This window comes from Acomys russatus, chromosome X (assembly GCF_903995435.1).
Source record: "Acomys russatus chromosome X, mAcoRus1.1, whole genome shotgun sequence".
Classification (NCBI taxonomy): Eukaryota; Metazoa; Chordata; class Mammalia; order Rodentia; family Muridae; genus Acomys; species Acomys russatus.
The window spans coordinates 51,886,589-51,900,729 of NC_067169.1; the positions used below are offsets into that span (position 1 = coordinate 51,886,589).

Sequence of the window (14,141 nt, forward strand, 5' to 3'; positions counted from 1 at the left end):
TGTCCTAGAAGGCACAAAGACCTGGGTTTGATTCCTAGAACCCCATAAGACCAGGCACCATAGTACATGTCTACAGTCCTAGCAGTCAGGAGGTGGAAGGGAGAAGACCAGTTCAAAGTCATCCTTAGCTACATGTAATAGCAAGATCAAGGGCAGCCTGTCTAAAAACAAGAAAAAAGAACTGCCTATAACCTCAGCTTGAGGGAATACCACACCTCTGACCTCTGTGGGCACTTGCGTTGGTCTGTACATACCCTCCCCCCAACACATATACATAATTAAAAGAATAAAAATAAATCTTTTGAAAAAAGAATTAACTAAAAAGTAAAACAGAGTAAAGTGTCTATTGTAATGGTTTAACTATCATTGTCAATTTGCCTGGGTTTGGAATCAGCCAGGAGATACAATTCTGCATGTGTCTTTGAGGGAATTTCCAGAGAGATTTAAGTGAGGGGGAAGAATCCACCCTGAATGTGGACAGCACCATCACCTAGGCTGGGGTCTCAGAGGGAATAAGAAGGGGAAACAGAGAAATCCAGCTGTGCACTAGCTCTCTGCTTGGCAGCACAGACCAAGCTGTTCCTCTTGCCATGCCTTCTCTCCGTGATGAGCGACGTCTCTGCAAACTGTGAGAAAAAGAAAAAGAAACTTGTTATTAAGTTGTCTTTTTTGTCCAATTCTTGGTCACAGCAATGAGATAAGTGGTGACAACAATCAAAATCCATTCTTCTGGCTTTTTGAAATATATAGTACAGTGTCACTACCTATCGTCATCCCGCAGCGTAATAGCATATCATTTCTACATATTGGGAGCCTTTGAATTCCTCTCTACTAGTTCTTTGAGCTGTTGAAAAATACTGTTAACCTAAAGAACAGCTGGACTGATTCTTCCTAGCTAACTGTATTTTGGGTATTATTACCCAGCTTTCTTTCTGTCCTCTCTCATCCACACACTTCCTGCCACTCAGTTGCACGTATTGGAAGTAATGACTTCCTCTTGTTGTTGTTGTTTGTTGGGTCAGTTGATTGGTTTTGGTTTTTGGTTTTTGGTTTTTTGCTTCCAAGGCAGTGTTTCTCTGTGTACCCTTGGTTGTCCTGGACTGACTTTGTACACCAAGCTGGCCTTGAACTCACAGAGATCCACCTGCTTCTGCCTCTCTGAGTGCTGGGATTAAAGGTGTACGCCACCACACCTGGCTAGAAGTAATATCTTTCAAGAGCCTTGATCAAATCTGTTCTTTCTGTCTTAGTTTTTCACTTTGCTTCTTCAAAAATCCTATGCTGTGGGCAAACTGAATTGACTCATTTTACCTTTTTTTATCTAAAGAATGTGTCATGTTGCCCAGGCTGACCTCAAACTCACCAGCCAAGAATGACCCAGAACCCTGCTTCTCCTGCCCCCACCCTCTAAAGGACAAGATGACAAGCATAGACCACCACATTTGGCTCGTTGTACCTGTCACATGTTTTTCTTATAATTTATTCAGATTATATCTCAATTGTTTTCCCATCACTTGTATCTTCCTGTTCCTCCCTCCCTCTTTCACCCTATTCCCCTCCCCTAGGCCTGTGACAGAATGGGAGCTCCTCCCTCACCATATGGTCACAGCCTATGAAGTCTCATCTTGGTAGCCTGCTTACACTTCCTCTGAGTGCCACCAGGCCTCCTCACCAAGGGGAAGTGGTCAAATATGGGGTACCAGAGTTCATGTCAGAGTCAGTCCCCACTCTCTACACTACCATGGAGAATGTCACCTTTAAACCTCAGGAAACGCCTTTGACAAAGACTTCCCCACTGAGACCTCAGTGAATTTTCATGGTAATCTTCGAATATCTGTCTGAGGACACTTCCGGTTTCCTACTTTCTGTCTTCTTGTTTTATTTAGGTCAATTTTATCTGTCTTCTCAAGGAAATCAAGATTAGAGCATGCCTAAAACAATTTTCCACACTGTCTTCAAGGCCAGTACCAGAGACTAGTCCACTGTGAACTACATGAATGTTTCCAATATGTGGTATGTGATTTATTTTAGGTATTGCACAGCCAAACATATCAAAATAATTGAATATCTATTTTGTTGTATATTTTAAAAGTACCCCCTTTTTCATTTTAGATAATAGCCAAAATATTTTATTTTGAAAATAAACATATTTTGGGCTGGAGAGATGGCTCAGAGGTTAAGAGCACTGACTGCTCTTCCAGAGGTGCTGAGTTCAATTCCCAGCATCCACATGGTGGCTCACAACCATCTATAATGTGATCTGATGCCCTCTTCTGCCCTGCAGGTGTACATGCAGGCAGAGCCCTGTATACATAATAATCATAAATAAATATTTTTTTAAAAAAAGAAAAGAATGATATTTTGCTAGGCAGTGGTGGCACACACCTTTAATCCCAGCCCTTGGGAGGCAGAGGCAGGTGGATTGCTATGAGTTTGAGGCCAGCCTGGTCTACAAAGTGAGTCCAGGACAGCCAAGGCTATACAGAGAAAAACTGTCTTAAAAAAAAAAAACTAAACCAAACAAACAAATAGAATAAGCATACTTCGCTGAGGGGTGTGGTTCCGTTGCTACACCACTTGCCAAACACACACAAGGCCCATGAGCTTTAATAAAGGCCCTGAAGAACTTTCTGTGTGTGACTGTTTTGCTTATTTGTCTTTCTGTGCACCATGTGCCTGCCTGGTGCCTGCCAACACCAAAAGAGGGCGTAGGATCACTCAGAACTGGAGTTGTGTTTGTGAGCCACCATATGGGTGCTGGGAATTGACCTTAAGTCCTCCGGAAGAGCAGTCTGTGCGCCCAAGCACTGAACCATCAATCCAGCCTCATATTTAAAGTGCTTTTAATTGGAACAGATTATATCCGTCTCCCCTTTCCCCCACGGGTACTCTAACCCCTCAAACTCTCAAGCTGATAGCCACTTTTTCCTTTTAATAAATGAGGTTAAATATCTTTTTTTTTTTTTTTTTTGTATGTGTCATTTCTTTTTTCTGGAAATGACACACTAGTACTCATTTTTCTATCAGGATCTTTATCTTTCTATTAACTTGTAACAGCTCCTTGTATATAAGGGAAATTTTACAACTTCTGCTGCACTTTTCTGTGTTTTATCCTGAAAAAAAAAATTACTTCTACAAAGCTTCTATCACATATGACATGTGTTGATAACTTTTAAATCTGTAACCCTGGCCCAGAACTTCTAGTCCTAGTTGCTGAGTAGCCTTAGCTATGTGAACTCACCGTGCATATTTCTAAACTCATGAGATTTGTGACTTAATTTCCTTCTGGCCTGTCTTTGAAACTTATATGACTAGGGTACACTCGCCTAAATCCTGCTCTTTCATCTGTAAAATACAATTATATCTACTTCATAGCCTTAATAACAAAATGAGATTTATACAGAACTGACTGGCATAAATACTGAATAAATGGTAGCATTATCTCCCCGCTCTAGCTGCCCAACTACTCCCAAGCCCCGCCTCCTCCTTGTTGCTGCCAAATATCCACCTCCTTGCTAGGAAGTCTTGTGACTCAATCCCTTACACACACACACACACACACACACACACACACACTCCTCTCTCTCTCCACAGGGAAGTTCCCAATCCCTTGGGGTGTACAAGGCCATGCATACAAAACCATGTGCTTGTTACTTACTGCTACACTCCAACTGCAGTCAGGCCACAAAGAATCTGTTTTACCATAATTTGGTTGTTTCCTGTGCTGCTGTTCACTGGCCATCATGCCCTCCTTCAGTCTACTCAAGCATTCAGGTCAAATGTGGCCCTCATCACTCATTCGTCCCCTGGGCCCCAAATCAAATTCCTGTTTTATATTCATGTTTACCTGCTTGTTTCCCTTACTAGACTGTGAGTTCCTTGAGAGCAGTTTTACTGTTTGTGTTGCCAGCCCTCAGCACAAGGTCTAAAATTTTGCCTATTTGTTAAATGAATGGATAAATGCCTAGTTTTTAATGTGAGTGGAGTTTTAGCCTCTGATCTCCTACTGTTCTATAGGAAGCAGTACCCTTGCATATACAGTACTTTTAAAAAAAACCTCTAGTGTCCACACCTCTTCCCAGCAGTTAAAATGTGCTGCCAGGTTGGTGAACGGAGTATGCAACTGATCCAACTAAAAGACATGCTGTGGAAGACACTGGCTCCGTATATAACATAGCCAGTGTTGAGTCCCCCTGCACCCCCAGAAAGCACTGCCGTCTCAGTACTTATCCAGGGCCTAATCTTCAGCGCCAGGAAGGACATTCTCTCTCCAGGTGGCTTCTTTACGAGTGTGAGTAGTTAGACTGCTTTTCCTACCCTCTCCAAACCCTCGTCCAGAAGGCACATGTCCAGATACAGCAGAAAGGTTTGTGGCTGCTAGGGAAAAAGACACTTCCCTGAGCCTCTCCAGCCTGAAAGCCAAGCTTTACATCATCTCTAATAAGCAAAGAACAGGACAGGATTTTTTTTCCATTTTCTTTTTAATGACATTTTTTGTTCAAAGCCAGGAAGCAGCTACAGAGACTATTTGAAAGTAGACAAGTTAAAATAAAAAAGAAAGAAAAAGCAAAGATGCATCAATCATTCCACACTAAATACAGAGCTCTAGTTAGTATGCCTCACTAATACCACATGAGAGGCCCGTGGGGTCGAGAGTACTCTCCAATATCGTGTAGGGGGACCAGACAATAGTCAGGTATGGTTAGGTCAAATGGCATGAATACCGGAAGCAGTAAGATCAAGGTCTACAGTTTGGGCCCTTGTTTTAGGTAGGGGTTGATGATTCTTAACTTCTTCCACACTGTGCTGCATCCCATAGCCGAAGTAGATAGCAAATCCTAGTAAAGAAACACAACTGTAAGGTGAGGATGTGTAACCTGGAAAGTCTTAATAGGTCTCCAACTAGAGAAATCAAGAGGGAAAGGCTAGGACACCGAACAGGCTTCCTCTTCAAAAGCAGATACCTACCAATCAGCATCCAGATCCCAAATCGGGCCCAAGTGCCAGAAGTCATTTGCATCATCAGGTAAATATTCACAAAGATGCTCAGCATTGGGAGTAGAGGGATAAGAGGCACCTGCAAAACAAGATAAATCTTCACATACAATGCAATGACCTAGAAACATGGCCTCCTCTGCTCCCACTGGGGGCAGAGCAGACCGTGTTCGACCCCTACTCAAGCTCTGGGTTTCAGCAGCCACTCCTTTCTCACATGTTATTAGACTCTCCAAATCCAGGACTTGAGAGAGCATCAGCAAATAGTCCAGCCTAAATAGCTCTGGTGTCTACCCTCTTGTGTCCAATCAAAGAACATAAGCTATGAGCCCTAATTGTCCCAAGATGGACTGGGGAGAGGAAAGGGACATAATTTACCTTAAAGTGAAGGGGAGTGGAGTTCTGTGACTGTCTCGAGATAATTCCAGCAATTCCAAGAATAGGTCCCAGGATCAGCACCACCACTGTGACCCATACTGGGTCTCCAGAACAAAGTGCACTTGTCCACAGGGTCAGCACCAGACAAAGAACAGTCAGTAGTATAGCTTCAAAAGTCAAGTTGAGAGGCATCAAAACCAACTCTTGAGATCAATATATTAAGATGTAAGACATCCCATTCCAAGGAGGGTTACCCTCTTGCTAGACCTCTCTCGCCAAATGCCACCGCACAGTGTCCACCCTGTTATACTGATCTCTCCAAATCATCCCAAAGTAAAAAGCTACTGCTTGGGGATAGAGATGACTCAGCAGTTAAGAGCATTTGCTGCTCTTGCAGAGGACCTGGGGTTCCCAGTACATGTATGGCAACTTACAACCATCTATAACTCCAGTTCCATGGGATCAGATACCTTCTTCTGACCTATGTAGGTACCAGGCATGCACATAGTGCACATACATACATGCAGGCAAAATACTCACACATAAAAATAAAGAAATCTTTAAAAAGAAAGAAAGAAAGAAAAGAAAAAGAAAAAACCCCACTGCTCACCAAGCAGTGAGGAGCAAACATAGACAATTCGGCCAGAAAGGAGGGTGGGGATGGAGTTGACTGGACAAAATAGAGCCTGAAGAGTCAGCTTCTCTGTTTCAAGTGTTTCCTCCTCCTGCAATTCCACTTCCTGTTCATCATTCTTTATTTCCTGGTCAGGCTGATATCTGTGACAAGAGTAAGAAACAATTTTAAGAATACACTTAACCATTCACTAGTTTTTTTTTTAAGGTAGCCTCTTTACTAAAGTGAGAAACTTGGGCCGGGGAGACAGCTCTCTAAAGCATCTGCTACCAGGCTAGAATGATACCTTAGCAGTTAAAGAGTTTTTCCTTCTTTTGCAAAGGACCTGAGTTCAGTTCTTAGCACTCACATTGGGCAAGTCACAACCACCCACAAGTCTAGATCCCAGGGATTCAATGTCCTCTTCTGTCCTCCAATGACACCCATACAGACGGACTCTTGCATGCACAGACTCTTGTACGCACCCATGTGCGTGCATGTGCACGCGCGCGCACATACGCACACACAGACAGAGACAGAGAGATTGAGATTTTTTTAAGTGTTTGCTACACAAGTGTGATGACAAGACTTGAGTTTAGATGGAGCTCCAGCACGCATACAAAACCCAGGTGTCCTGTAACCCCAGTGCTAGGGAGCTGGAGCTAGGATTTCTGGAATTCACTAGGCAGCCAACCTAGCCAACTAGTGAGAGACTCCATCTCAAAAGTGGAGAGAGGGTTAAGGGTTATATGTAAATAGCTAATTCTGACCTCTGGCCCCCCCCCCCCCCGCGCGCGCACACACACACACCCACACACACACACAAACAAACATACACTTACAAGGATATACAAAACACTCATAGGGGGTGCTTTGGACAGAGCAAGATACCCAAATTACTGAAGGAGAGTCAGGGTGACTGAAAGCAGAGGAGGAACAAGCATAATATCATGCTCATCCAGAAACACAAAAAACACAAAAAGTCTCACCTGAGGATGAGAACACAAATGGACACCAGAGAGTAAGCAAGCAGCGTCCCGATTGACATGAGGTCCACGAGATCACTGAGTTCAAAGAGGAATGCCATGAATGCTAAAATTGGCAAGGAGAGAGCAAGTGAGAGAAGGGTGAAGTTAAAGGAGTTGGTGAAACAACAGAAACAGGTGGTTTGGTTTGGTTACCTGCAATAACACCAGATACCACAGTTGCCACAATGGGGGTGTGTGTTCTGCTGTGAACCCTAGCAAGGACACGGAACAGGAGGCCATCTTCTGCCATTGCATAGATCACCCGAGGCATAGGAAACATAGAGCCCAAAAGGCTGAAAAAGACAACGTCCAAGTGGCATGAGGTCACCAAGGTATCTGTTCCAAGCCTGTGTGTTTCCAGCATCTCCACCTCCCCTTCCCAGCCCTCCTAAGGAGCATTCTCTGGCACAAAATGGACACAACTGGAAACTACATCCAGCAAGGAAACAAATACTTAACACTGACCTAGTGGAAAGAGCACAGAGGGAGCCAACAGCCACAAGATAGCGGGCAGAGCCCCAGCCAGCGTAGAGAAATGCTTCAGGTAGAGGGCTCTCAGGCTGAAGCTTGTAGTAAGGCATCATGAGGGTAAGTGCTGAGGACACACCAAAATAAGCCAAAAAGCAGATGGACAGCGAGATTACAATACCCATGGGGATGGAGCGCTGGGGATTCTGAGCCTCTTCCCCTGCAAGAAAACACAGGGCACAGTGTTCTGAAGTAGGAAGGCAGGCGTGCACTGCTACCACTCCCCATTCCGTAGGGTCACACATTGCACCAAGGCCAGCCAGGATGGTGCGACTTATTACCGGTGGTTGCAATACAGTCAAAACCAACGAAGGCATAGAAACAGGTAGCAGCGCCACGGAGAATCCCTTCTAAGCCAAAAGGCATGAAACCTCCAGAGCCCATAGAGTCCAAGCTAGAATGAGAAGGAACAGACACAATAAGAGTGTGTTCAGCTAAGTCTACGCCTCTTCTCAAATGCCCAGCTGCTCACTGTTTGCCACTCCCAGTCCAGATCCCCGTCCTCCCCCATTATGGTCTCAGCTCTGTGCCTTTCTAACCTACAAGTGTCATTGGGTCCACTCATGGTCAAGCAATAGTCCTCTTTGGTGAGCTTCCAGTTTCTCAGATCTCCCTTAAAGAATCCAGAGATGATGACAAAGCCAAGGACCAAGAGGTTCACCCCTGTGAACACTTTGGTAACCAGGGCAGATTCACTTGCCCCCAAAGCCAACAAGCCTGTGGGAGAAAATCTTTCAGGATCCCGAGGACAAAATCCTTTCTGCAAGCTTGCATTTCCTTTTTCCTGCCCCTGCTGTGGCAGACTCCTTCCTCCCCACATTATCATTCCCTCAAGCCCTTCCCAGGCCCGGCCCCAGCTACCATGCAACCCCGCCCCCTTGCCTCACCAGTGAGCAGCAGCACAAGGGCCAGCGCAAAGAAATCTGGATATTCTGAGAGGACATGAGGCACATTCAGTGAGATGGTCCCTTTCAGACTCTGAGAGATGTGGTTTCCAATCAGGTTGTCAAAAGCAGAGCTCCAGGCCCGGGCCACACTGGCAGTACCTGGTGTAGCAATTGTATTTTCTTCTGTAATCCCAATACTCAGGGACACTGTGAGGTCCAGTTCTCTCCCTCCTACACACCAGCCTCACACAGGTTCCTGACATTATTACCCACCTTACATGTGTGTGTGTGAGGTCTCTCTATGTAGCTCGGGATTAGCCTGGCCTCAAACTCAACAAACTCCTGATCCTCTTACCTCAGCCTCCTGAGTGCTGGAATTACAGGTGTACAACACTTAAAGCCCAAACCAGCATCTTAGTGAACACGAGACAGAATCGAACAGTTATTCTGCACCTTCGACCCCTCCATACACCCCTACAAATAGAAATATAGACATCTAGAACGTGTTGAGATACTAGGAAAAATAAAGAACATTTCAGCTTCACCATTCCTTTGCTATTTGTGTAGTCATCCAACCCACCCAATCCACCCCAAGCTTCTATCTCACCAATGACGTAGGAGAGGATGAGGTTCCAGCCAGTGGTGAAGGCCCAGAGTTCACCTACGGTGACATAACTGTAGAGATATGCAGAACCAGAGCCGGGGACCCGGGCACCAAACTCAGCATAACACAGTCCAGCCAACACAGACGACAGAGCAGCCACCAAAAAGCAAATCACAATGGCTGGTCCTGCTTTATCTTTTGCCACCTCACCAGCCAGGACATACACACCTGCACCCAAGGTGCTACCCACACCCAGGGCTACTAAGTCGAGGATGCTCAGGCATCTGGCAAGGCGAGTCTCGCCCATGCCCAGCTCCAACACACGTCTCCGAACCAGCTTTTGACCGAATCTTCGAAGTGCCTGCCACCGCATTCTAGTAGGAAGCGAAGAGGAGGCTAGGTTCTGGTAAAAAGCAAGACAAAGGCCCTTCAATAGGTCCCATTATCCTCCAAGCTCTAAAAGTGAATTACAAAACACTCCACTAAGTACAGGGACAAAGGAGGATGGGCTGAGGGGGGAGGAGGGGAAAGCAAGCCACTTTACCTCTAATAGCCAATTTCTCCATATGCAAATAAGAATTACAATAATAATGAAAGTAGGAATTTCAGTCTCTCTGAGGCTGGTGGAAGGACTCATTTCAGAAGAGGTTAGTGAAAGCCCCCTGTAGCACAGTGGTTGGCCGCTAGTAAGGGTTTGGACATTAGGTTTCTTCTTTCTCTGGCCAAGAACCTATGGGCTTTACCCTAGAGCCCAGCCTAGCAGCCCTGAAACCTAACGTTTCTGTTTCCTGGCCTGTGGCTCCTGGTGAATCAAGCGGAACTCAACTCAGAGCAACTCTGGGAGAATCCCTTTTCACACTCAATACCCACATCCCTTTCAGTGAGCGCCCAGGCCACAAGAGCTTCAAAGAGACATGGCTCCCCACCGCCTGGTCTGACCGTGATCTTAACCCTCCACCCTCCTCGCCAAGCCCACAGCGCTCCACCTGAGCCTTTTTTGACCAGGGAGAAGAAAGCAAATGTTTCCCTCGCGTCGGGCTAGGCTGACCTGTGAGCACCAGCGTTGAGGCAGGGCTTCACGTATCTGAAATTGGGAGATGCGCCTGGCGGGCGGGGGCGGGAGGGGGGGCTGTTGGCAAAGCCAGCCCGAGATCGTTTGCACTTCCCTCTCTGCAGGCTAAGGGTCCCGCCCGGTGACTCTAGATTCAGCATCTAGATTTTTATGGTTCCATCCACAAACAGTCTGGGGCTGCGCTGGAGATAGAGAGCCCTGGCTCCTGGGCTAGGGTCTTGGCAGCAACAGGTCACAGCTGCGCTGATGCAACTGCATGCCATGGTTGCCTGAGAAGCCTAGGTACACGAGGAGCCTCCCCCTCCCCACTCTGACACACGTGTCGTCCCCAACGGCTTACCAGAAAGCTGTGGCAAGCAGAGAGGGCGAAGATTCTCAGATCCGGCTCAGTGAGGCTGACTCCGGTCGAGTTGGGTTGGGTCTGCAGACTTGAGCTGCTCAGGCTTTAATGATGCAGCTGAGGTCGTTGCGCGCCAATCGCCCCTTATATGCACTGGGAGGAGGAGCCAGTAACGTCATGGGATCCCACCCCCAAGCCCTCTCCCTACACAAGACACACCACACAAAATACATACCAACGCACGCACTTGTAAACACGCGCACACACATGAGCGTGGACACACGAACACACACACACACACACACACACACACACACACACAGGGTCACTTGGCTTTGCAATATCGGTTGCTTTTGGCCTGAGACTACTTCCCAACCAAAAACATCAAGCAGGACATGGGGAGGGGTGCGAGGAGGAGACACAGGGGAGGGGGGATAGCCTTTACTCATTTGCCTCTCTAGTGGACAGAAGACAATAAAAAGCTCCCTGACCATAGATCTACTTTTATGTAGGATTAGTCAGAATTAGTGATTATAGGCAGCACTGGGGACGGGAGTGAATAGAAAGAATTGGGTTGGGATGGAGGATGGGTGGGGGGGGGGGGGCAAATAACACCGAGACTCTATCTCTACCTTCTCCCTCAGCGTTCTTGTCTGCAAGAAATCCTTCAGAAGGACCGTGTAAGGTTATGAACAGCCATTTGCCTGCTGCCCCTGCTCTCACCGTCAACTGTTTCTAATGCAGACAGCAAGCGAATGGAAGACAGTTTCAAACCACCTGTACACGGATAACTATTCCCATGTAGATTTCTAGGCCACAATGTATTTGTAGCATCTCTCCGCCTTCCAATCAATGTTAAATATTAAATTATGAATATTTAAGTATTGAGGAGGAGAAACTTTAAAATGTATAATGATGGGCATCAATCCCATAGGGCTCCCCAGTGCTGAGACTATACCAATGAGCTGATCCAGCCCCACCCTTTTCATTACATTTTACTGATGACTCGTGGAGCTTCATAATTATTGTTGACCCACCCTTCCGATAAAAGCTGGCCTTTGTTTTAAGGTCTGCTTCCCATATGTACTGTACCTCATTCAAATGTACAAGAAAGAGGAAGTGTGAAGCTCAAGCAAGAGACGGGTCCTTTTAGGCTAGGAGTTACTAGGAAACCGCAGACGATTGAAGAATCTTAAGATGATCCATGTTAGTTGGCTCTGTTGGTCTTCCCGTGCAGCTCCTATTCCTTCCAGGTGCCAGGGGGCTTGCAGAAACTGAAACACCAACCAAGACAATGCATGGACTAGACCTAGGCCCTCTACACACACACACACACACACACACACACACACACACACACACACACACACACATATATATATATATATTGGGATGGGCAGCTTGGTCTTCATGTGGGTCCCTAGTAAGGAGAAAGGAGGTTGTCTCTGACAAAGACTTTCTTGCATGCTTTTCAATCACCCTCCTGTTGGGGCTTCCCCGCCAGACTCCAGACTACCGTGGTAGAGGATGTGCTCAGTCCTGAAGCGACTTGATATTCTGGGCCGGGTAGGGAGGCGCTCTCCTTTTCTGAGGGGTAGGGGAATTGGGGATACAGGAAAGGAGGAGGGAGGGTGGGACCGAAGAGGAGAAGAAGGGAGGGGTATGATTGGGATGTAAAATGAATTAATAAATTTAAATTTTTTAAAAAGATGATCAATGTGGCTCTATCAGCTCTTACTCACAGTAAGGGGCAAACAGTAAGAGTTGGGAAAGTGTAGTTCTCCTCTGCCAAGTCATCTTAGCAGTCAGGGCGAGCTCAAAATACATTGTTTCCCCCAATGATCCACTATGAATGTGTCATCAGTCATCTAGCATCCAAACCCTCCTTTAGAGTCTCCTCTGTGGTCCAAGCCTACATGACACTCACTGTGTAGCTCAGGCTGGGCTGACCTACAAAGATGCCTGAAGCCAATGGAGAGTAAAGACCTAGCAAGTGCAGCCTGGAAGAAAAGGGTTGGTAATAATAGATGTCCCCCTCCAGGATTGCCAAGTATCTTAAATGTACTAGACAATAAACAATAATTCTTGAAACCCTTTAAATCACAAATTGGTTCCCCTGGCAACCAACCCCCATCAGGAAGCTATTCGGGTACCCCAGCCAGCTATCATCATTAGCATACGAAAAGATATTTATCACTTTGGAGATTCCAAGGACTTTAGAACTGGGTACCTGGAAATTGGGCTGAATATCAAACAAATTTGTATAACTTATTACGAATTGTGAAATTACAGAGAGAATATCTACATCATAAAGTTCACCCTTTTTTGAGACAGAGTCTCATGTAACGCAAACTGGACTATAAATAACTTTTAATCGTCCTGCCTCCATTTTCTAGGTATTATGATTATAACCATGCACCATAGTACCCATCAAAATCCATACTTTCATTTCTTTGTTTTATTGAGATAGAATTTTGTGTAACCCAGGCTGACTTAGAATTCTCTATGTAGCTCAGGATAGTCTTGAGCTTAGCATCCTCCTCCTATTCCACTATGCTCAGCCTTGGGGAAAAAAATGCACCCTTTTAGCTGGGTGTGTTGGCGCACACTTTAGTCCCAGCACTCAGGGAAGCAGAGGCAGGTGGATCTCTGTGAGTTCGAGGCCAGCCTGGTCTACAAAGAGAGGTCTAGGACAGCCAGGGATACAAGAGAAACGCTGTCTCGAAAAACAACCCCCTACAAAAAAAAATCACCCTTTTAAAGTGTACAGCTCAATAGAGTTTAACTATAGTCACAGAGTTATGCATCTATCAGTTTAAGAAAAATGTCATCACTAAAAGAAACCCTATGCCCATTTCTAGTAACTACTCACTTCCTCTAACCATTCACTTCAATGTTGGCAACAATGAACCTATTGACAGAGATTTTTAAGGCCAAAGCCTGGAGGATTCTGGCAGTCACAATAACCTCTTTAATTAAAGTTAAAGAGACAATTAATGGTGAAAAACAAAGAAAATAAATGTATTCAATGTACTACATTGGGAAGACCAACAGTTATGGCCTGTGAACACCCCATCCTCAGAGCATCCACCTGAGGCTTAGGCTTAAGTAGCGATCAGAGGTGTATATATAAGCAGTCCTGGTCAATCTGTGGTCTCAGCTTCAGTCTCTCCCACAAAGTGGTCGGACAAGTTGTGTGAAATTTCTTCCAGAAAGATGAACTCCCCTGTGGCTGTCCCCAGCATGAGATTCCTGGAGAAATTTTATTCCTTGGAATTCATTGTCTCAATAGTCTGATAGCCAAAAAGGGGAGAACGGGTGTCCCTTTAGAATACCTTCTCTCCAGCCAGGATAGTTGCAAACCTTTAGATGTTGATTGGAAGCTACAAAGGTTCAATTATGTGGGAAGGATACCTACGGAGGTCAAAGCATGACCCGGTGAGAACAGGTGAGGACACTGTATCACATTTGAAACAGTAACATTTGTTGGTGACCCATGCAGAGGAACAATAAATGGCTTTAGAACTCATGGGATGTGTTCCACTGGTTAGCACAACCATTATAGTGTGCCTCATGTGCCTGGCAGGGGCAGAGCCCCGAGGACTATGTGTCCTGAGGACTTCATGCTGTTGTGGACGTCTGCTGCTTGTAGCCCCAAGTTCCTCCTAATCTATGATTTGTATGAAAACTCTAAGG

General features: G+C 45.7%; 1 protein-coding gene across 1 annotated transcript; it reads right to left on the reverse strand.

Annotated features, from left to right (window-relative positions):
• Positions 1–4,682: 4,682 nt before the first annotated feature.
• Slc7a3 (solute carrier family 7 member 3) lies at positions 4,683–10,613 on the reverse strand. Its single transcript, XM_051142158.1, has 12 exons — positions 10,446–10,613; positions 9,037–9,436; positions 8,430–8,588; positions 8,082–8,259; positions 7,824–7,936; positions 7,480–7,702; positions 7,168–7,307; positions 6,976–7,078; positions 5,984–6,150; positions 5,374–5,540; positions 4,969–5,077; positions 4,683–4,838 (listed from the first exon to the last, which is right to left on the reverse strand). The coding sequence occupies exons 2-12, from the start codon at positions 9,404–9,406 to the stop codon at positions 4,708–4,710; spliced, it is 1,860 nt and encodes a 619-aa protein (XP_050998115.1). The 5' UTR covers positions 9,407–9,436; positions 10,446–10,613; the 3' UTR covers positions 4,683–4,707.
• Positions 10,614–14,141: the final 3,528 nt, after the last annotated feature.